The following is a 21383-nucleotide window of genomic DNA, read 5'->3' as shown; positions in this document are numbered from 1 at the left end:
TCAGCTGTCGCTTTTAAACTGTGTAATCCTGGAGCTTAGCCTAACCTCTCGGGGCCTCAGTCTCCCCTCCATAACATAAAGGCAGTCCTATCCCCTGCTTAATTCACAGACTCGTTGGATGAACCAAACGAGGTAGGTATGAAAATGTTTTGTGGTGAGCAAACCACGTGCCATCGCTGTCACAGCGGCTCTTTGTGCAAGTTTATCAGCCACGTGTTTACCTGTGTCCGTTTCCTAGGCCCCGGTAAGCCTTGGCTTGGTCTTGCATGCGATTCAGGCTCTGGGCCACAGATAAATATTGTTCGTAGTACTTGATGGCTTCCTCGTAGTCACCCAGGGCCTCGTAGCAATCCCCCAGGTTGCCGTAGGCCCGGCCCCTGTCGAGGACAGACTCGTTCCCGCTTAGCTGCTGCAGCATGGCCAGCTGCTGCTCGAAGTAGCCGATGGCTTCTTCCATCACGTTCATGTTCATCTTGGTGATGCCCATGTTGCCATAGACCTGGGCTTCTAGACTTGGATCCTTCAGCTTCTGCCCGAGGTCCAGCTGCTCTTCGTAACATTTGAAGGCCATTGTGTATTTCCCGAGGGCCATGTAGACAGCGGCCAGGTGCCCGTGGGCTCTGCACTCCCCTGGCAGGTCGCTCAGCTCCTGATAGACCTCCAGTTCCTGCGTGTGGTAACCCAAGGCCTTGTCATATTTCTGGATCATTCGGTACGCAGTGCCCAAGGCGGCGTATGCGCTGGCCTCCAGTCTTCTGTCCTTTACGTGATGAGCTAGGCCCAGCTGCTGCTCATAGAATTTTATTGCACCATTTATATCCTTTTTACAGACGAATATATCGCCCAGGTTCCCTAAGGCTCGGAACTTGGCCTGGGAATTATTCAGGGACTGGGCTAGGGACAGCAGGTACTTCTGACACTCCTCAGCTTTGCTGAAGTTCAGCAGAGCCTTGAAGGCCAGGCCCAAGTTGCAGTAAGCTTTCGCTTGGCTCAGTTTGTCGTGAAGGTCTTTGGCCAGCGCCAGATCCTGCTCGTAGTACTTCACCGCCTCCTGGTAGTTGCCCAGGCAGTAATGGGCGTAGCCGAGATTGTGGCAGACCTTCCCTTCTCCCTCCATGTCCTGGAGGTCCGGGGAGAGCCGGAGGTACTGCTCATAGTAGGGGGCGGCTTGGACGTACTCGCCCCGGGAGCAGTGGAAGTTGCCCAGGTTGCTGAGGGCCCGGGCCTCGCTCTGGATGTCGCGCAGCTCGCGGGCAATGTTCAGGTGGTTCTGATAGTGCTGCAGGGCCCGGTCGTGGGCACCCAGGGCCTGGTAGGCCACGGCGAGGTTCCCGTGCGTGGACGCCTGCGAGGCGCGGTCGTTCACTTCCATGGAGATCTGCAGCTCCTGCCGGTGGTACTTGACCGCCTGGTCGTACATGCCCAGCGCGTTGTAGGCATTGCCCATGTTCCCGTAGGCCCGGCCCTGGGCGGCGTAGTCGCTCAGCTCCTGGGCGATGCACAGGTGGGTCTTGTGGAGTTTCAGTGCAGTGTCATAATCGCCTTTCATCTGGTGTATGATTCCTGAGAAAGAGAACAGAAAAAGGTTAGAATAACATTAGCAATCTGGAAAAAAATGTAATGTGCAACTTAAGTTATATTCAAATACAATCCAGATGAATTAAAGAGCTTAAAATAACAGCAGGTAGAATTAAATATTTATTAGGTCTCCAGAGGGAGGATAGCTTTCTATGCTTCGAAGCAACAACAATGAAAAAAAAACAGTGACAGATTTGATTATAAAAATAAGATGTTTTCTACTACAAATATATATATATATATATATATATATATATATATATATATATATATAAAATTAAAAAGCAAACACAATACTGGAAATATATATTAAAAATGCAATAGCTATTATGTGTAAAGATTTTACTCGGTCTGACTTTTTAAAAAATCAAGATTCAAATTTACTGAAACAGGCGAAGCACTGAGGCAGCAGACAACTCACATCCAAGAAAATCCAAAAAGGACCCAGAGGGGAAATGCTAATTTCTTTTAATAATCAAAGAAATGCAAAATAAAGCAACCCTGAGGTACCATTTTACGTTTACTAAATTAGCAAACAAAGAATTTAAACACCATCCCATTCTGATGAGGTTGCCCTGAAACTGGTAAACACATCAACTGCTGGACACAAGCTGGCACGGCCTTTGGCGAAGCAGCGTGGACAGAGCCACACACACACACAGCGCTGCTCAGACCCTGCAATGCCCCTCCTGGGAGGGCGGCCTTCTAAGGAAATCAGGCAGCAAATGCAGAGCTATAAGCATAACAATGTTTATTGCCACAGTACTGCTTACTGGGAAATCAGGACGTCTTAAATGGCCAACACAGGGGCCGCCATATAGCAATCCAATAGAGGGGTCTTGGTCATTAAAAAGATAGTTATGCCCCACTGGGGTGGCTCAGAGGTGGAGCGTGACCTATGAACCAGAGGACATGGTTGGATGCCTGGTCAGGGCACATGCCCGGGTTGTGGGCTTGATCCCCAGTAGGTGTGCAGGAGGCAGTCAACTGATGTTTCTCTCTCAAGGATATTTCTATCTTTTTATCCCTCTCTCTTCCTGTCTCTCTAAAAAAAATTAATAACATTTTTAAAAGATAATTATAAAGTCCATGCAGAAAAATGGGAGGGAGGAGGGGAGATTCTTACAATAATTTTTTTTTTTGGCTTGTTTTTCAGAGAAAGTAGAAGGGAGGGGGAGCGACAGAGAAACATAGATGTGAGAGAGGCACATTAATTGGTTGCCTCCCACATGCACCCCGACCACAGCCAGCTGGGGGTCCAGCCTGCAACCAAGGTAAGTGCCCATGGCTGGAATCAAACCAGTGACCCTTCAGTCTGCGGGCTGATGCTCTACCCACTGAGCCAAACTGGCTAGGGCTTCTTACAATAATATGAAGTGGAAAAAGCAGAAAACAATGCTGTATGTTTCCTGTGACGAGTAGGATAAAACAAATGCACATGGACTAGACTTTGAGGAGATTATGCAAAAATAAAAATAGATGCCTTGTTAGGTGATGGGATTTGAATGATATTTATTCCAAAATTTCTTGTAATTCTGCTATACAGCTTTTACTGTCAACAATAATAGCACTTCAAACAACCCTCATACACTATGCTATAAGTTGCTAAACTAAGCCCATTGTTTTCACAAGCAGTTAAGTGAGATCATAAATATCAAGTATTTCCAAATGAGGGGTATTATAGAGGTAACTTCAGAGATGCTTTTAAGGTTAGCCTGGTTCATCCCAGTTGGGGCCAGGGTGGGCACTGGAAAAGCTAGAGGGAATCTAGCATGCACACAGGCTTCTCCTTGCCCTTGGTTTTGAACATGCTTTTCCATGCAGCAGTGCGGGAGCTTTGCAGTGGTGACAAAAACCTGCAGAAGTACAAAAACTCAGAGACACCACGCTGGGTTATTAAAATATCTGAACTGAAAATAGAGGCATGGAGAAAGCTGTCAAAATCCAGCCTCTGCAATTTGCTTATCTCTGTGACACCTTTCATTAGTTCGTTCATTCATTCACCTGTTCATTCACTCATTGTCACACAGACCCAGGAAACATTAACTGAGTATTGTACACTAATGCTGTGGTGGGAGCAGGGGAGAGGAGAAATAAAGACAGGTGTCTGCTCTCAAAAAGCACACAGAGTCACAAGGGAGACAGTCACGAAACCAGTCCACATAATAAACGCTTAAGTGAGGGGGGAGACAGGAGCATGTCAGGGCCACTCTTCTGTCCCCACTTCCTCCCGCCTACGAAGGAGGGCTGTCATACCACAGGAGTTGTGTAGTTGTGTACTACATACATCACTTAGCCTCTCTGAGCTTTTTTTTTTTTTTTAAATATATTTTATTGATTTTGTAGAGAGAGGAATGGAGAGAGACAGAGAGATAGAAACATCGATGAGAGAGAATCATTGACCAGCTGCCTCTTGCACACCCCCCACTGGAGATATGCCCGCAACCAAGGTACATGCCCCTGACCGGAATCGAACCCGGGACCCTTCAGTTCCCAAGCTGATGCTCTATCCATTGAGCCAAACCGGTCTTGGCCTCTCTGAGCTTTTTAAGGTTCATCTATAAAATGAGGAAAACAGTAATATGATACAAGCCTTAGAGGGCGGTAGTGAGGATCAAATGGAATAATGTGTGTACAAGTGTATTGTAAACTATAAAGTGAAATTCAAATGCCAGTTACTGGACTTACTAGATGCTTTAAGGGAAAGGAATGCTGGAGGTGGCAGAGATTAAATAAGCTATGGCAATTCTTCTGTGTATTTGCTTGTATGAGTAAAATATGTAATTTAAAAATAATTAAGAAATCATGGTACTCTATGCAATGCAATAACATGGTACCATTAAAATGGTAAAATAGAAGTTTACATTTTGGCATGGGAAATTTACAATATATTAATGGGATAGATGGTCACAAACAGTATATTTTAATAAAAATATGAATAGGATATATGTATATATTTACATTTATAATATACACACATACAACATAAAATCTACTTAAAGGTTAACAATAATAATTTTTGGATGGTGGAATGGCAGCTTTTATTTTTTATTGATTATTTGTATTGTCAGTGTTTTTCCTATGATGAATGCATAACCCTTGGTTTAAAAATTACGAAAAGTATTTTTGAAACTGATCCAATAAGAGGAGTAATATTCCCGGGGATTGGATCTGGCCACTCCCCTGGGTCAGAGATGTCACCAGCATCCAGCTGTAAGGATGCGAGCTTTTCAGAACCTGTCTCAAGGTTAGGAAGTCTAAGCTGCCCAAGAGGAAACACCTCAGCATTGCATTACCTAGAACCCGTTAGTGGGGGGAAATTATCAGTGATGTAAACATTTCCGTTCTAAAGACCTGCAGTTGGCCTGGACCCTTAAAATGCTTTTATCTAAAGAGATAACTTTGAGATTTCAAATTTCCAGGTATCCTTAGAGAAAATGAATCATTTCCCTCCCTCTCTCCTCAGCTTCTGCATTTCTGGAACAGGAGCCAAAATATCTGCCCAGCCACCAGCCCAGAGTCAGGGACAGAGCCGGAGCCGGGAGGGTGGCAGCAGTGCCCACAAGCCCCCTGAGCACTGCCTCCCCAGCAATGCCTTTACATCGATCTCCCCTCCTCCCGCCTTCGGCTTTCACTGTAATGATTTTTAAGCCAATATGATCACTAGTCGGTTGCTAAGAGGGCGTTGAGACCTTCAGAGAAGGCAATCAGAGGAAGCTCGGGTTTTTCCCTGCTCCCCGCCACCGAGGACACAGGTCTCCTTGCTAGCTCCCCCGTGCCCACCGGTCCCCCAGCACCCAGGAAGCTGGCTCAGTATCCAGAAGGCACACCATAATGGCCAGGAACAGAGCTTTAAGGCTGTTCGACAAGCCTGGCTCTCCCATCATTAGCTGAGCATCTTTGAGATAGCCACTCTTCTTTCTTTTTTAAATGGAAAACTTTGTAATGTTGTTTGCCATCTATTCATAAGGCCAGGTTACATTCATCTCAAAGAAATGGTATGAGAAACGTATTAGTATATGTCAATTATCTGTGTGAACGATAGCATGCTTTCTAAGCATGGCATGAGCGGAGTGAGAGAAAGGAAAAGAAATGCTGGCTTGCTCTCAGGGCCTTAAGAGTCTGGCCTGGTTAATGGGGAGCAGTTGGGATGATAATGGCTACTCAGGGTTCAATGGTTTGTGAAAGAAGCTGCCTGCTGGTTATGGCAAAATGATCTGACCCCCAGCCAGCTTGCCCGCGCACCTCCCTTCCCTCCTCCCTTTCCCCCCGGTCTGATGCTTCCAAGGATCTATAAAGAATTACAGGAAGATTCTCAAAACAACCTCTGGACACGAGCAGAGGTAAGAGGATATGGATCCGGCTGAGTGGGGGGTTTTTTTCATCTGCCCTGCGTCTCTGCTGTCTCGCCGCTGCCAGCCGGGAGAATTCTGAACGGAACATTACACACAATTGGCAGCCTCTCTCTTTATTGAGGCAACATAAAAGCTGCCGAGAGCTGCCAGCGGAGTGACTGCCCATGCTGAGGAGATAATCTACAGATCCTCCTTCCCTTTGGAGACGCGGCTGGATTTTCCAGGGCCGTCACTCAGAGGAGGGCCTGCAGAGGGCCTGTCAGCGGGGCGCGCGAGGTGACAACGTGCTCGGGGAGGGGAATTAAATGAAGATTAGTGGGGCAGAAGAACTTCCACAAAGCGGTTCGCACAGGGGGTGTGGCTGTGGGTTTATACAGCAGCACCGCCGGCCTCCACCTCTGTGTCAGGAGTGGTCACCGCCCCGGGAATAGCAATACCGACTGCAAAGAGCCCCTGTGAACGCCAAGGAGACCATGCTCACTGGGCGCTAGCACAGGGCGGGGACCTAGTAAGTGCTCAATGCATTCTGCTTTTATTACTGACCATGACCAGCAAACACCAATGGAGGAGCGCACAGGACAAGCCAAGCAGGAGAATCTCCGCCGTAACTAGAATGCTTGGTGTTTCAGCGGTGAACTCGGACTGCATTGTCACTGTGAAGTCTGTAAAAGCAGGCCTTCAGTGTGCCTCCACAACAATGGGAGCGCTCTTCTCGTTTCCTGAACAGATTACTGTTCTGATTATTAATAGCTCATGATCCAGATGGGGGCTTAAGAGTTCATCCTCTGCTTCCGTCCTGGCCGCATCGCCCGCTGTTCTCAGGGGAGACGTAAGAGTGGGGAATGGAAGAGGCCCTCTCGCAGGGTCCCTTTACAAGTCAGGGCCCAGGCAGAGGAAGTGCGTTAGCGGCAGAGCTGAGGAAGGGACTCTGGACCCGCAGCCCATCTGCTCTCCAAAGCAGCAGAAGATCTGAAGGAGCTGTTATTAATCAGCTTCACTAGGTGTGAGCCGGGACAGTAGCTGTGTTCTATAAAGTTCTCATCTGCAGATCCTCCTTCCCTTTGGAGACGCGGCTGGATATGGAAGCATTTACAAATGAAATGACACGGTGTCTACGACTGACTTTAAAAACTCCAGCGGGGTTGGGAAGTAAGCATGGGCGTGCGTTTATGAAAATAGATGAAACAAGATTAGCGAAAGGTTGGTAATTGGGTTATGAGTTTAGTTATACGGTCCTATCTGTGTGTGTGTGTGTGTGTGTGTGTGTGTGTGTGTAAAATCCCACAATAGAGAGTTAAATCAAATCCTAAAGATATGCAGAGTACTATTCTGTAGCCCACTCTGGACCAGGAAACTGTCTCATCGCTAAGTCCTGATGTGGATGTTCAAGTTCATGTCCTTGTCTTTGGGGCCACGGGAGAGAAAGAAATCAGCTGGCCGCCAGCCTCTATAGCTACCCCAGCCTCCTTATCCTTCTCCAGGCCCGGAGGAGGGCATGAACATGCTGAAAACAACACGTGCTCTGTCCCATTGTTCCAATTTTATTGTCATGATACTTAGTTGTACCTTTCATTTCAAGCGATCCTAAAGGACAACATGATATCCTGTCTCTCAAACAGGAAACGGGGGAGGGGACGGTGAAAGCAGCTGGGAGCACCTGCTGCACATGCTCAATGGCTCTTCCCGGCGCCCCCTCGCCGGGAGGAGCGGCCCCGGTTCTCCAGGACACCCCGCACTCCGGCTGCAGACCTCTTCAGTCCCCTGGTTCCTCTCCCTCTCAGGTTCCACACGGAGCTTCTGGATTTTGGACCTAAAATAGCTCAAAGCTCGGGGTGGGGAAGAGGAGGAATGCCTGGTAGTAAACAGATGGCTGGAATCACAGTGCTCTCGACCAGAAATGCAACCACTGGATGTTTTCTCTAACTCACTCTCCGGTTACTATTTATGTGCCCGGAGACAAGTCCCCATTATTTTTTGTCCCTGAAGGACAGCAAAGGTACAGCTATTGTATTTTTAAATGGCAGAAATTCAAAAACCAGTTCTATGACGTCAGCTACCAGTAGGTAAGCTTTTCCTGAGAACTGGTGCCTGCTCTCCATCTGATGATCTCATTCGCACTTCAAAACAGCCCTGAGGTCACTACCGTGGTCTCAGAGACCCGGAAGACTCACAAACGTGCGGGGCACCCAGCTCTCAGGGGCAAGACTAGCACTGGAACCTCATTCTTCTGACGCAGGAGTCCACTCTTTCATCTGCTCCCCTTCTGGAATGCCGCTGGTGAAAAGCGGTCATGATTCCATACCCACTTCTTTACCAACACTACACTGGCAGGCCAAGGCAGCCCGGCGGCGGCTATGTACCGACAGCCTGGCTAAGTCTGTATCTAGAGCACAGAAGTGCACATTAGAGACCGGAAACTCCTAAGGACTGGAGGAAGAGGAGGAGAAGAAGGAAGAGGAGGAGGAGGAGGAGGAGGAGAAGGAAGAGGAGGAAGAGGAGGAAGAGGAGAAGGAGGAGGAGGAGGAGGAGGAGGAGCAGGAGGAGGAAGAGGAGGAGGAAGAGCAGGAGGAGGAGAAAGAGCAGGAGGAGGAGGAACAGGAGGAGGAGGAGGCAGAGGAGGAGGAGGAGCAGGAAGAAGAGGAGGAGGAGAAAAAGGAGGAGGAGGAGGAGGCAGATGTAATCACTAGTGTGGGCACCACCTCTTGGGCCATCCATGTCTCTTCTGCCATGATTGATCTTAATTACATCTGTCTACTTTTCCTACCAAACCCACCAGCCCTTCCGGCTCCTCCACAGGATAAGTGAAGCTGAGAGCCTGTTATCTTCTGCTTTAGCGGCACTTGAGGGTGTCTTTAGTGACACTGAGAGCTGAGTGGCACTTTTGTCCCAGATCCCAACTGCCCTTCCCTTCTGTTTCCACTCGGAGGAGCCGCTATAAATGGATGTCACCTCTCCCTCCCACAAACACACTCCCTTAGAAACTACCTGTCTTCCTCTGCGCCCGGCTTTGTTGAGGGATAACTGACAAAACCATAAATATTTAAAGTGTGGAATGAGATTATTTGATATTAATACATTGTGAGATTATTGCCACCATCAAGTTCAATAGCACATGCATCATCTTCTGCAGTGAGGATGTTTAGTATCTACTCTCAGCAAATTTCAGATATATTAAGTATTGTTAACTATAGCTGCCCTGCCATACTTTAGGTTCCGCAGAACGTATTCATCTCATAACCAAACTTGGAGGAAATAAAATGTAGTCGGAATAGAGAGCCCTAATGGCTCACTCCTGACCCTTAAGGCTCCCCGTAGGCGGAACAGAGGCCAAGGCAGTTCCTCTGTGGCCCCCTCCTGCCATTGTCCAGCACGCCTGGGGTAAATAATGGCAAGAAGCCAGCCTGGAGCCCGCTGGAGCCCACAGGTATTTCACTGCCTGCAGACATGGCCCCGCTGCCTACTTCCCTCAGAGAGTTAAAAACCAAGGCTCTGCAGGTGAATAGCTCAGAAACTCCCTGGGTCTGCGCGGCCGTAAATTCTGAGGCGGTGGGGAAGATTAATTGTGCCGTGAAGCAGGGGAAATAATAATTAAACCTATTTAAAAAGGAGGTGGCTGGAGAGGGGTGCTCCGGAGATGGATGATGAGGTAGGAAGCGCTAGGCACAACCATCCCTAATGGCCGGGGCCAGGCCACTCAGAGAAGTTGGTGGGAAGCCCAGAGCAGAGTGAAAAATATGCCGGGCCTGCCTGGCCAAGCCCCGCCATTAGTCACTGTTTGGAAGAGGCACAGAGTGCCTGGTTTTCATTGTGGATCACAATAAGAGGTGGGAGGCACCCTCATAAGTTAACAATGCGGAGAATGTTGCAGGGAGTTCGTTTCAATATGAAACAAACAGTCCTTTTGTTTCAAAGTCGGAGGTAGAATCACTGAAAGGCAGAGATAGCCCTCCTGCTCCTCCCTTGAGCTGAGCCCCTAAAAAAAGGACCAGGCCCGCCTCCATGGAGTACCCCCTTAGGGCCCCCGTGGCCTGCGGAGTCCAGTGCTGGTGGATGAAAATGCATTTACGTATGAGCTTTCTGGACCCGCTCTCACCCACTCCTCCCTGGCCCGGGCTCCCTGTGCTGTGCCAGCCACAGAGCGGCCCCACTCGCCCGTCCACTCTTCCCCACCCTGCTTTCTGTGCCGGCCTTTCTCACTCCACCGCTTGGCTGGGTCTGCCTTTCTCCCCGATCTGTGGCAGACTTTACTAATGACCTGTACTCTCTGGTTCTCTCCTACGTTCGGATACATATTTCCCTACGCAGGGAAAGCCAGGGGTGCCCGCTGCAGTGCTGAGTACAAGCCACGTGTCACCTCCAGGGAGAAGCGTTAGGAGCTGGAGCACATGCGCTCTCCCGCTGCCTGCCTGGCCGGGGAAGTGTGCCTTCCAGGTGGTCCCGCTGGAGGTCTGGGTGAGTGAGCTGCCCCTGAAGGCGATGAGAGCCTGTGGCAGGCTGTGGATGCATACATTATTTTCGTGTTTTGGGTCACTAAGATTTGTGGACTGTTGTTACTGCACCAGATCCTAGCACATCCTGACGGACGTGCCATACAATGTCAATCCTCCAAGCCCTTGTTAGAACCTACAGTTTCAAACTCTCCTTCCAAAGTCTGTGTGAGAGGAGAGACACCTATTAATAGAAGTGTCCTGAGGGGGTTTTAAGGGATCCGCTCCTCTGAATGTTCTAAATTCTGGCCCGGAATCAAGGGAGCCCACTGAAATCCATAAACTTGAAGCAAATTACCTGGGACCCATACTGGATAGGCTTCAACTAATTGAGGTTTAACCTTAATGATCTAGGGTTGACTTGCTTTTTCTTTACTTTTATTTATTGATTGATTTTAGAGAAAGAGGAAGAGTTAGGGAGTGGGGAGAGAGGGGGGAGGGAGAGAGACCTCGATCTGTTGTTTCATTTATTTATGTATCCATTAGTTGACTCTTGTATGTGCCCTGGTAGGAAATCAAACCCACAATCTTGTCATACTGGGATGACCCTCTAACCAACTGCGCTACTCAGCCAGGGCCAGGCTTGATTTGGTTTTGATTAAAGTTTCCCATTAGAAAAAGCATACAGAAATCTATTATAATTTTACTGTTAAAATTTTATTGATATTATAATTTTTTTTTTTTTTTTTTACCAGAATACCTTATATAAAATCTCCCTTGAGAAATCTCTTAGCATTCAGCTTTCCTTCCCTGGAGGAATTCTACGCTCCCATCTTTTGGGTAATGAGGACTGTTTGTTACTCTTTTTGCTTTGGCCACCAGGAAGCTCTGACTCAACACGGACCTCTACTATAACACTGTTAGCCTTTAGGCTGCATGGTTTGGCTCTTTCCCCTGATGCTGGTTTCCTACTTTGATGTGTATTTACCGGATCTTATTTTTCTATTTCTATTGTATCATCATCTGATATTGTAAACTAAGTGAAGCCCTTTGTGGAATGAAGTTGTAAACGAGCCAGCCGTCAAAAAACCCTTTTACCTTTGTTGGATTCTCAACTGATGGCCTAGGTACACTGCCTACCCCTTAGTCTGCCACTTCTCGATTTTGCAATAATTTGTGTCAGAGACCCTTTCTATCAACTTTAATAACCCCAAAGTACCAGCTGCCTGGAGATAGTGTGTTTTGGTAGGAAGGTGCTGTGACCAAACTGGTCGTTCCCTGTTCCTGGCGCTACCAATTCACTGGCTTCTGGTCTTAGAAAAGTCACTTCTCCTGGCCTCAAGTTTTCATCTTTGTGATATTCCATTTTCTAGGACACTGCTATTATTCCAAACAGCTTTAATAACGATAGCCCTCAACATTACAGTTCACAACATCAAAATCCGCCACTCCCTCTAGCATTATTGTCCTATAGAAAGTAATTCACTCTAAGTCTTAGATGCAGCCATGTCTCTAGCGTGAGTACACTAAAGGGAACGGGACACCAGATCCTCTCATCAAAGGGGAGACAAAAGTCCTGGACTCTGAGAATACCATAGCCAATGTCCGCATGTGATGTGAGAATGGGGCACACCTCCTTAAGGGTAGGTGGTCTCTGCATAGGAGGCAGGAGCCCCCCAAGGGCATTTGGAAATGTGGTGAAGCATTTTTGGGTGTCAAAATATCTGGGGGCTTACATGGGTGGGCTCAGGAGCACCAAACAGCCTGTACTATACGGGAAAGTCCTGCGCAATGAAGAATTACCACACTCCCAAATGTCAACAGACCACACTGAAAAATACTGGGTGCTCCGAGGTGCTTTTATGCCCTGCCACTAATTAATAATGGTGGTGGTGGTGGTGGGGGGGGGACAAAGTCATTTCTGTACTGTTATCCAGTTGAAGTTATTAAAAGTAATCATCAAAGCTAATTACTTGGTAAGTCTGTTGGCTGGTATCCAATAATTTAAGCAAAAGACTGAGAAAGTGGAAACCTTAATTTTAAAATCTGGCCTCCTGACTGATTGCCTTCACCACAGTTTTTCTTTTTACCTGTGAAATATGGTTCACTGTGAAAATAAGTTATAGGCTTCCTCTCCGTGTCATTGTGATAATTAATAAGGGAGAAGGGGTCGGACTGGCGTGGCTCAGTGGTTAAGGGTTGACCTATGAACCAGGAGGTCACGGTTCGATTCCCAGTCAGTCCAAGTTGTGGGCTCAATCCCCAGTGTGTGCAGGAGACAGCCAATCAATGATTTTCTCCCATCACTGATGTTTCTATCTCTCTCTCCCTCTCTCTTCTTCTCTGAAATCAATAAATATATATTTTTAAAATAAATAAATAAATAAATAAATAAATAAATAAATAAATAAATAAATAAAGGAGAATGGAACCCTTCCTAAATAATAAAAATAATATACAAAAATTTCCTTGGTGATCTCATTTAATACCATGACTCAAAATATGCCATTCCAGCTCAGAGTTCTCTCCCAAATCTTAGTCTCCTAAGTCTAACTGCCTACTGGATATACACTCAGGTAACCTAAAACTCAAGGTTCCGAAAATGATTGTAAATGGTGGAGCAGAATTACATCTACCGTGTTTCCCGAAAATAAGACATCCTCCGAAAATAAGACCTAGCGCATGGAAAGATAAGACATCCCCTGAAAATAAGACCTAGCACAACTTTGGGAGAAAAAATTAATATAAGACACTGTCTTATTTTCGGGGAAACAGGGTAACACTTTATGGCACTTGTCAGTTTTCGGAGCACTGGGGCCTCCGTTATCTTATTTGACTCTAGAACAAAGGCTGGGTCTGCTCTGAAGACACTCACCACGGCCATGGGGTCCCCCAGTTTCAGAGCAGGGGTGAGCTCAGGTCCACCGCCTCCCCGCCCAGCAGAGTCTGAGGCGCAACTGCTGCAGAATTCAGCTGTGCGGTCTGGGAGGTAAGGGGGTTGGAGGTGGGGGGTGGGGGGTGGACAGAGCCCATCCCCCAGGGCCGCATCATTCCTTCAGAGAGGATGAGAGGATGGCGTGGTCTGCCCAGGCCAACAGGGAGCCCTGGAAACAGACAGGGAAAGGGAGGAGGAGCAGAGGAGCTGGCCAAAAGAACAGCCCTTCGAAATGATTTCACTTTGCAAATTCAATTGCAAAGACAGATGGATTTTCCAGCAAGGCTGGAGAGCAAATTATGAAATCTGCTTTCCCAAGGCAATCAGGACTGAAAAGCTTCATTTTAAAAACTCATGCTGGATAGAAAACTCATACTCTATGACTGTGTGAAGTGTTCTAGCTAGATTAAGCATAATGCTATCAAAACAAGTGATTCATATATTCTGCTCGTTTTTCTATTAGTACATGGGCTTTTGGTTAGGGCAATTTCCAAAACACGGAAAAGAGCAAAATGGGATTGACATTGTGAATCCACTTACTGCTTTCAGGTTTTCTTCCCTTTCTGTTTAATCGAGAGTGATTTGCTTAGGAAGTTAGAGGCTCCTGATGCTGGCTTACTCTTACAGCACAGAGATGACATTTGAACATGTCTTCCTAGAAAGCTCTTGTGACCACTCTAAACCTAAACCCCCATTTGCCGCGTTTATTCACGTCAGAGAAGCCTGTGGAAATGGCCTGGACTAGAGCTTCCGAGACATTTGTTGGTTCTTGACAAACCGCAAACCTGCTCCGTCAGGAAGGGTTCGGTCCCTGTCTACCCTGCCGGGCCAGTCACCTGTCCGTCTACACTCCTGTCTTGTCAACCACTTCTTCCACGTAAATACAAATAAACGGACCACCCAGCCTCTCCTGCCTTGATCCCGTGGAGTATGCTAATGCAGAATACCATTTGTGTCAAGACCCAGAGCAGACAACTTCAATGCTCCTGTGGCTTTCTTTCTCTCTTTCTTTCTTTTCTTTTCTTTTCTTTTCTTTTTTTTTTTTTTTTTTTTTTTTTTTGTCTTCTTGGTGTGCATATTTTTACATTATTGAGATTCTATAATAGATTAAAATTGAACATAACAATCTCAAAAATATGTTTCCAATTATAAAAATAATACATGGTTAAAAAATGCTCTGGCAGCCAGCAAAGTTTGGCTCACCCAACACTCCTTTTCAAGTCCCCCTTCCCCCTCACTGCCTCTGGCTGTGAGGCTGGAAAGCTAACCACTCGCTCTCCTGGTCTCCCTTGCAGCCAGGGGTGGCGAAGTGGCACTGTTGTGGCCAGTGGATAAAAGCAAAGTCTGCTGCCATTTTAAGGAAAGCTTTTGCTTTTCTGAGAAGAGGATACAGAGCAGCTGGCTCGGGATCCCTTGCTCCTCCTGATCTGAACAAGTCCTGATGCCGGAGCTTCAGTGGCCGTCAGGTGACCATGAGGCATAAGGAGAAAGGACAAGAGACTGCAGGGTTATCCTTCACCTCTGAACCAAGGTCAGGTGCCTCACACTTACTGTGTGAGAAAAAGCCATTTCAGATCAGATTTTCTGTTTAGCCAAAAAACTATTATTACGATATTCAATGAAGAAAATGTAAAATACAGAAAATTTCTCTTTTTAATCTATTGATCTATCCATTGACCTATCTCTCAATATTTGTATTACTCATGACTCTGAGATAATCATGGCTAATATTTTCGTATAGTTCCTGATGATTTGTTTTGGTGTTGGTGTAGATCGTTTTGTTTATATTATTGAGATCATATGATAGGTACGGATTTTTAAACATAATTAAAAGAAGATCAGGTCCTTAAAGGAAGATGGTAATAAGAAGTATTTTGATGACAGATATCTGCATTAGCTCTTCGCTTAGAATTAGGTCATTCAGTATGGGCTTACAGATGTAAACAAATCATTCCTTGCCTTGATAGTTTCTTGGTTATGAAGGTGGTCACTATGCTGCGCTCTACAGCTCTGTTTTGTAGAATAAAAAATGTTATTAGTTCAGCTGCTCTTCTCATAGTGTTTTCACAATGAAAAAATAGCTCTTCTTGGAAGTGCTGGGACAGCACTCTATCAGATGGCTTTCAGAGGTATCACGCTAGACAGGAGATTTCATTCGAAATGAGGGTGAAGGATGTGGTGAAAGAAACACATTTTATGGTGCTGGCCAAGGAGCCAAAGAAGGGCAGTTCCTAGGTACATGACAGGTTCAGATTTCTCTTGTCAACTGAAGCCATCTTACAACACACTAGCCAACTATGATGTGGGAGCATGACGAGAAAAAGACCCTTCAAACCCTAGTAACCCTTTCCAATTCTTGTCTTCATCTCTCTGTTCTTTTCTTCTCTATTCTGATAGAGCTAATTCTCCACTTCACTGACTCAGCTTCCTACTTTATCAGTTCTGCTCAGTTCTAACTTCTTTGCAGATTTTACATTTTTAGGTTCCTTGCAATTCACCTGTCTTCTTTTTCCTCTAATCCTTATTCCCAAACCAACTTGCTTTCTCATTATTATTTTCTACTTTTTCTTTTTTTTAATCCCCACCCGCGGACACTTTTTAATTGATTTTTTTAGAGAGAATGGAGGGGGGGGAGATGAGAGAGAGAGAGAGAGAGAGAGAGATCAATTGGTTGCCTTCTGCACACTCCCATACCTTGGTTGTGTGCTCCTCCCTGGCCCGGGAGAGGTACTGCCTTAGGACAAAGTCCCATAAGATTCCCTGATACTAAAAAGATGATTCTAAACCGCTTAACCAGCCTCATCTTCTACGTCTCACCAGTGTGAACCCTCCGTTCCAGCTAGCTCTCTCCTCTGTGTTCTTCAAAGGAATAAATTGAATACACTGCACACCCTAGAGAAATAATAACCGTGGCAATTAGGATGACTTAGTGTTACATAGATCTTGCCTCCAAAGAGCTCACCATGCTCTCATCCCTCTCTTCCCTTCATCTTTATAGTATTACTTGGAGGGAGGCAAAGTTATTAATCATTCATTTTCCAGATGGAGAAACTGAAGTACAAAGAAGGGGAGCAACCTACCCCAAGCCAGACAGCCGGTCACTGTTACTATGTACCTGCTTCCCATCTCACCTCCTTAGAAGCAGGTCCTGTGAGCTCTAAGAGGGAACAAGAGCCTGATTTCTTCATCTCTTTCGGCTTGGACATCACTGGCTGCAATGCCTTTACCATTTTTTCAGCAAACATTCACTGCAGTGCCGTCGTGGGCACCGGGACGGAGGGATGAGGATATAGGTGCCCCCGGTGGGGAAGGTGCGATCATAACGTAGGCCGTAAGTGTGGGAACGGAAGTGCCACAAACAATGCCCAGAGCCTTCTGGCAGGTAGGTGCTCGCTGTAATGACCACTGGTGTCGCCACCTCTCGGTGGGGAGGGGGGAAAGGCTTTATACTCTGAACTTTGCTAACACAAAAGAGTAGATAGATCAATGCTGTGTAAGCTTGCAGCAAGAGGATTCATCTTTCTATGCATAATCTGCCTTTTATTTCCAACAGTTCATAGAGGTCTGTTTGAGAAGGGGATTATCGCCAATCATTAATAAGATAGGCTAATTGGCCTAATAGTGATTTTTTTTTTTAAAAAAATCACTAATGAAATTTATTCAGCATAAAAATACATTCATAAGTATTTCACAAATGCTTTAAACATACCCAACCATTAAATTTAAAAAGTGTTGCATAGCTCATTACAAAAACTGAGTGAGAGACAAAAGAATGAGTTTTCTTTTATGAGTCATTTGCATAAATTACCACACTGGGGGCTCAGGGACTACGCATACCCTTCGGCAATCCTTAGCGGATCTGGGGGGATGGAAATTAGAAAGCACCAAAGTCACTACTATATTCTCTATCACTGAAAGGCACTGTGCCTTTGAGGCGGGAACAACATACGAAATAAAACACTCTGGTCCTAGCGAGGAGCGAAGAGGAAGAACGGTGTGGCTCTCCATCCAGTCAGGTGTGAAATGATGCGGCGGCACTGACTGGCTTCTACACTGAGCAGCTTATGAAGCAATGGCCCCAGTTTCTGAAGTAGTGACGTCCCATCCTAATAGTTCCTAAACTATTCGGCGCTAGGGGTCGCTGGTGAAGGACAAGCATGGTTCCCAAAAGAACAAGTGGCCTTTCCTTACTGTAACAAAATAATCTAATTACAAGATAGATTAATCTGATTATTGGACAGGACCTGGACACGGTCAGATTGCTCAAAATGACCAATTCAGTGAACTTTAGGTGGGCTGGGCCACAGGGAACTATGGGTTTCCAGTGTTTTGCAACCCAGCGGTGGGCAGCACTTCCAGCCTCCTGCGGTATTTGCAGCTAATCCACATTCCTCTTCAAGTCTTGTTCTCTGTGACAGTTCCCTTACACACAGAGTGACTCCAATCTAAGGAAGTACGCAGTCAGTATTTCCACAGAAATAAGGACAGTTCTCAAGGTGCGCTGGCCTGAAGAGTCCCCTCTAGCCTGTACTATGTCAATTTAGATGGAAAAAGGAAAGGTTTTAGGCCTTACCCTTCTGCTGGGAAAGGCTACCATCACATACACATTACTTTGCAAAAGCAAAGCAATCATCTAGTTTTGTGTTTTGCAAACCTTGCTCCGCAGAGCAGCTGTGTTCTACAAGATGCTAATAAATGTGGAGACACATGTGTCTTCTGTGGTCAAATGAGCATGAAACACTGGGTTAAACAAAGTTAACACAGGACTTCTCAGAGCCTTTCATATGCTAATGTGCAGGACAAAGTTCCTGGAGGGGGGTCTAATATCCCAAATGATTTGGTCACAGAAGGACAGCCTTATCCACCTCTCCAGTTGGAGTGGTTCTATTGAACAGCTAGTGATCTAGCCAATTTTTAAGAGATTCTAGTAGGTGAAACACTATATAACTACAATTGTTACAAAATCAAGCCCTATTAAATACACGTGTTACTGCCTTGGCTGGTGTTGCTCAGTGGACAGAGTGGTTGGCTTGTACACCTAAGATCTGACTGTCTATAATCAACTTCTCTCACCCTGGACATAATATGATTGTTGCCTGTAACAAAGCACCAAGTGCTTTAGGTATGTATGCCACCACTCTGGCATCACCAGTGCCAGCAATTTCAAAGTCTACCCATGCAACCCGTGAACCAGGGTGGCTGAGCTGTCCCAGATGAAGGTCCTGTCAACAGTGCCAGACATTCAGCTCGTGTGTAAATCAGTGGGTCTCAACCATGGGGTACACATCTGAATCTTCCAGGGAGCTTTAAGAAACCCTAAAGCCAGGCCCAGACCCCAGACCAATTAAATCAGCATCTCTGAGGGTTGGTGCTGGAGTCTGAACGTTGTATTCCTGCAACATTCGTATATTGAAATCCAAAGGTGATAGCATTCGTAGATGGGGCCTTTGGGAGGTGATCACCAGGTCAGGAAGTGTGGGATCAGTGTTCTTATAAAAGAATCTGCAGAGAAATATCTCGCCCCCTTCTGCCATGACCTGGAAGAGGGTCACTCAACCTCACCGCAATCGTGGTGGCGCCTGTATCTCAGATTCCAGCCTCCAGAAATGGAAGCAATAAATTTCTGGTTTATAAGCCACCCAGTCTGGAGGATTTGGTTACAGCAGCCCAAACACACGAAGACAGTGAGCACCAGTGGTTTTTAATGCTCCCCAGACAATTCTAAAATGCAGCCGAGTCCACTGTGGTAAGCTCCTTCTCGTTCTGGCGCGTTGTTGACCGCTTGGAAAGAGCTGGGGCTCTGAGGTCAGGGACCTCGCTGGGTTCTAGCATTTCTTGGTGGCGTGAGCTGGGTGAGTTACCCTCTGGAGCGTCCTTTTCCTCAACTATGAAGAAGAGCTAGTGATCCCTCCCTAAGGAGGGGTGGGAGGATAACGGGACTATCCTACGCAGAGTGGGGCGTAGTGGGGGCTTCAGAAAGGCAGTTGCTATCTATCATCATCATTCCCCCACCGCAGGGGAATGAGTCCTGTGTGCGGTAAGGTCAGTGCCGCCTTCTCCTGTGCTCACGCTATGCTGGCAGGTGAGGTGACGCACGTAACAGTATCGGGCAGACCACGGCTTCTCGAACCTTGATGTGCACAGGAGGCACGAGGGACCTTGTTAACATACAGCGGCTGACTTCCTGGGTCTGAGGTGGGGCTGGGAACCTGCATTTCTAACAAGCTCCCAGGAGAGGAGAAGCTGCTGACCCATGAGCCACACTTTGAGAACCGAGACTGTAAATGTTTCATAAAGATCTTCCCAGACTAAAGCACTATGGGTGTTTCCTTAATACACTTTAGGGAAGTAGCATCATATTACCTACTCTGTTGAATTTTCAAAATGTTTTTTTTTTAAGTGTTTTGTTATTTTCGTGGACTTTATGGGAAGTTGAACATGGACAAAGGACCCAGGCCACATCAGAGATCCTCGATGAAAAAACTTGAGGGTTAAGCTCACTGTTTTTCACCTTATGCTCTTCTTTTGCCCATCGGTCAAGATCTGATTCCATCTAATGAACACGAGAGTGTAAAAAACACACGTGCCTTCCAGATTCCCAGGAAGGAAAGCCCGTGTTTCTTTTCACCCATTACATCCTGCAAGGAGCTTTGGGCTTCTTTCACCACTTTAGCCAAACAACGATAAACTGACTCTCTGATGCTTCAGAAGCGGCCCTAGTTTTATCTCCATAGAAACAGCGGTGTTCCTCAGCCACAGCAGTGTTGTTCCAGTAATAACTTAGTCCTGTGTGCGCCCCAGCGGAATTATAGTGGGATTTTGTTTTCCACATGTGCATCCAGATGTACATATAAATATGACCCCCAGAAATTGGGCATTAAAAAACTTCTAGGTGAATGAAACCCAACTTTAGATGCAGAAAGACAGCCGGCTGGTTAGGTGTCTGTGTAAGATAATCCTAAACACCATCCTGAGCATCTCCTCTGTTTTTGGAAAATCTGGATTTCTATTTTGTTACATGAATGCACTGAAACGCCTCACTTAAGTGGTCACTTCTACTGAGGTTCTGCTAGCCTTACAGTTCCTTGCTTTTGGGGGGAACACAACTTTATCCGTCACCAGAGAGGAACAGGTACTTGGGTGCTTTTAGATAATAGTACCCAGGATAATAGCACGTTTTGGATAACAGCCAGGATGCCTGGCAAACACTGGTGGTGCCTGCTATATAGCATGTAACTCAGTGCTAAGTGCTTGAAGTATTCAGGCAAGGACTGTAAAATAAGTCCAATAGGCCTTTTTTAATTTGAAAAATTATCAAGTAATTGGTATTATATGTTGAAAGGCTTGATTTCAAACAAACAAAAAGTATTTTCAAGTAAATATTTTTTGGCTGAGTTCAGTTCCAGATTAATTTTATGAAATAATTACATCTACCATATACTCCATGACCTTGAGTAAATTTCTTACTCAAGGTCATGGAGTATGAAGCCTCAATTTCCTCACTAAGCCTCAATTTCCTCATCAATGAAAAGGTAGTAACATGTACTACAAGATTTCTTCTAAGGATTGAGCTGCACATTAAGGGCTTAGCACAGCGCTGCTATGGAATCAGTGCTCAATAAATGGCAGTGATTGCAACTTTTATTATAAAGAACTGAATATTCAACTGCTTGTTCTGATTATTTTCTTCTGTCCCATGGGCTAATCCCTAAGACAGCCCTGGGAAAAACACCATTCATTATTCAAAAGATTCAGAAGTTTTGATTTTAGAAATCTGTGGCCATTTTACCCAGTAAGCTAGAGGTGAACCATTAGTGTTGTGATACCTCTGTGATCAGTCTCCAAGGGCCACATTCTAGGGAAAAGGAAAACTGTCCAGCTATGTAAAATAAAAAATAAAAATTAAAAACAGAAGAGAATGAACAGATATTGAAAAAGAAGAACACAACTGCAATCTGGGCTCCTGGAGTCCAATGTGTGAATGCTACAGATGCTTAGCTCAGAGGGTGGCCTGGTAGGAGCCATCGCACTCTATCAGATTTGTTGCTCTATAAAATCACACGTTTTAATAACGCAACCCTTCTGAAA

General features: G+C 46.0%; 1 protein-coding gene across 2 annotated transcripts in view; it reads right to left on the bottom strand.

The window, feature by feature from the left end:
• TTC28 (tetratricopeptide repeat domain 28) overlaps positions 1 to 21383 on the bottom strand; it is a 319835-nt gene that overhangs the window by 71232 nt on the left and 227220 nt on the right. For both annotated transcript variants that reach the window (XM_084868121.1, XM_084868122.1), the window contains exon 7: positions 222 to 1563. In XM_084868121.1, the coding sequence (XP_084724247.1) occupies positions 222 to 1563 (1342 nt within the window). The remainder of the gene's footprint in view (positions 1 to 221; positions 1564 to 21383) is intronic.

The sequence above is a fragment of the Pipistrellus hanaki genome, assembly GCF_964339955.1.
Source record: "Pipistrellus hanaki genome assembly, chromosome: 19".
NCBI lineage: Eukaryota > Metazoa > Chordata > Mammalia > Chiroptera > Vespertilionidae > Pipistrellus > Pipistrellus hanaki.
This window is presented reverse-complemented; position numbering and strand designations above follow the sequence as displayed.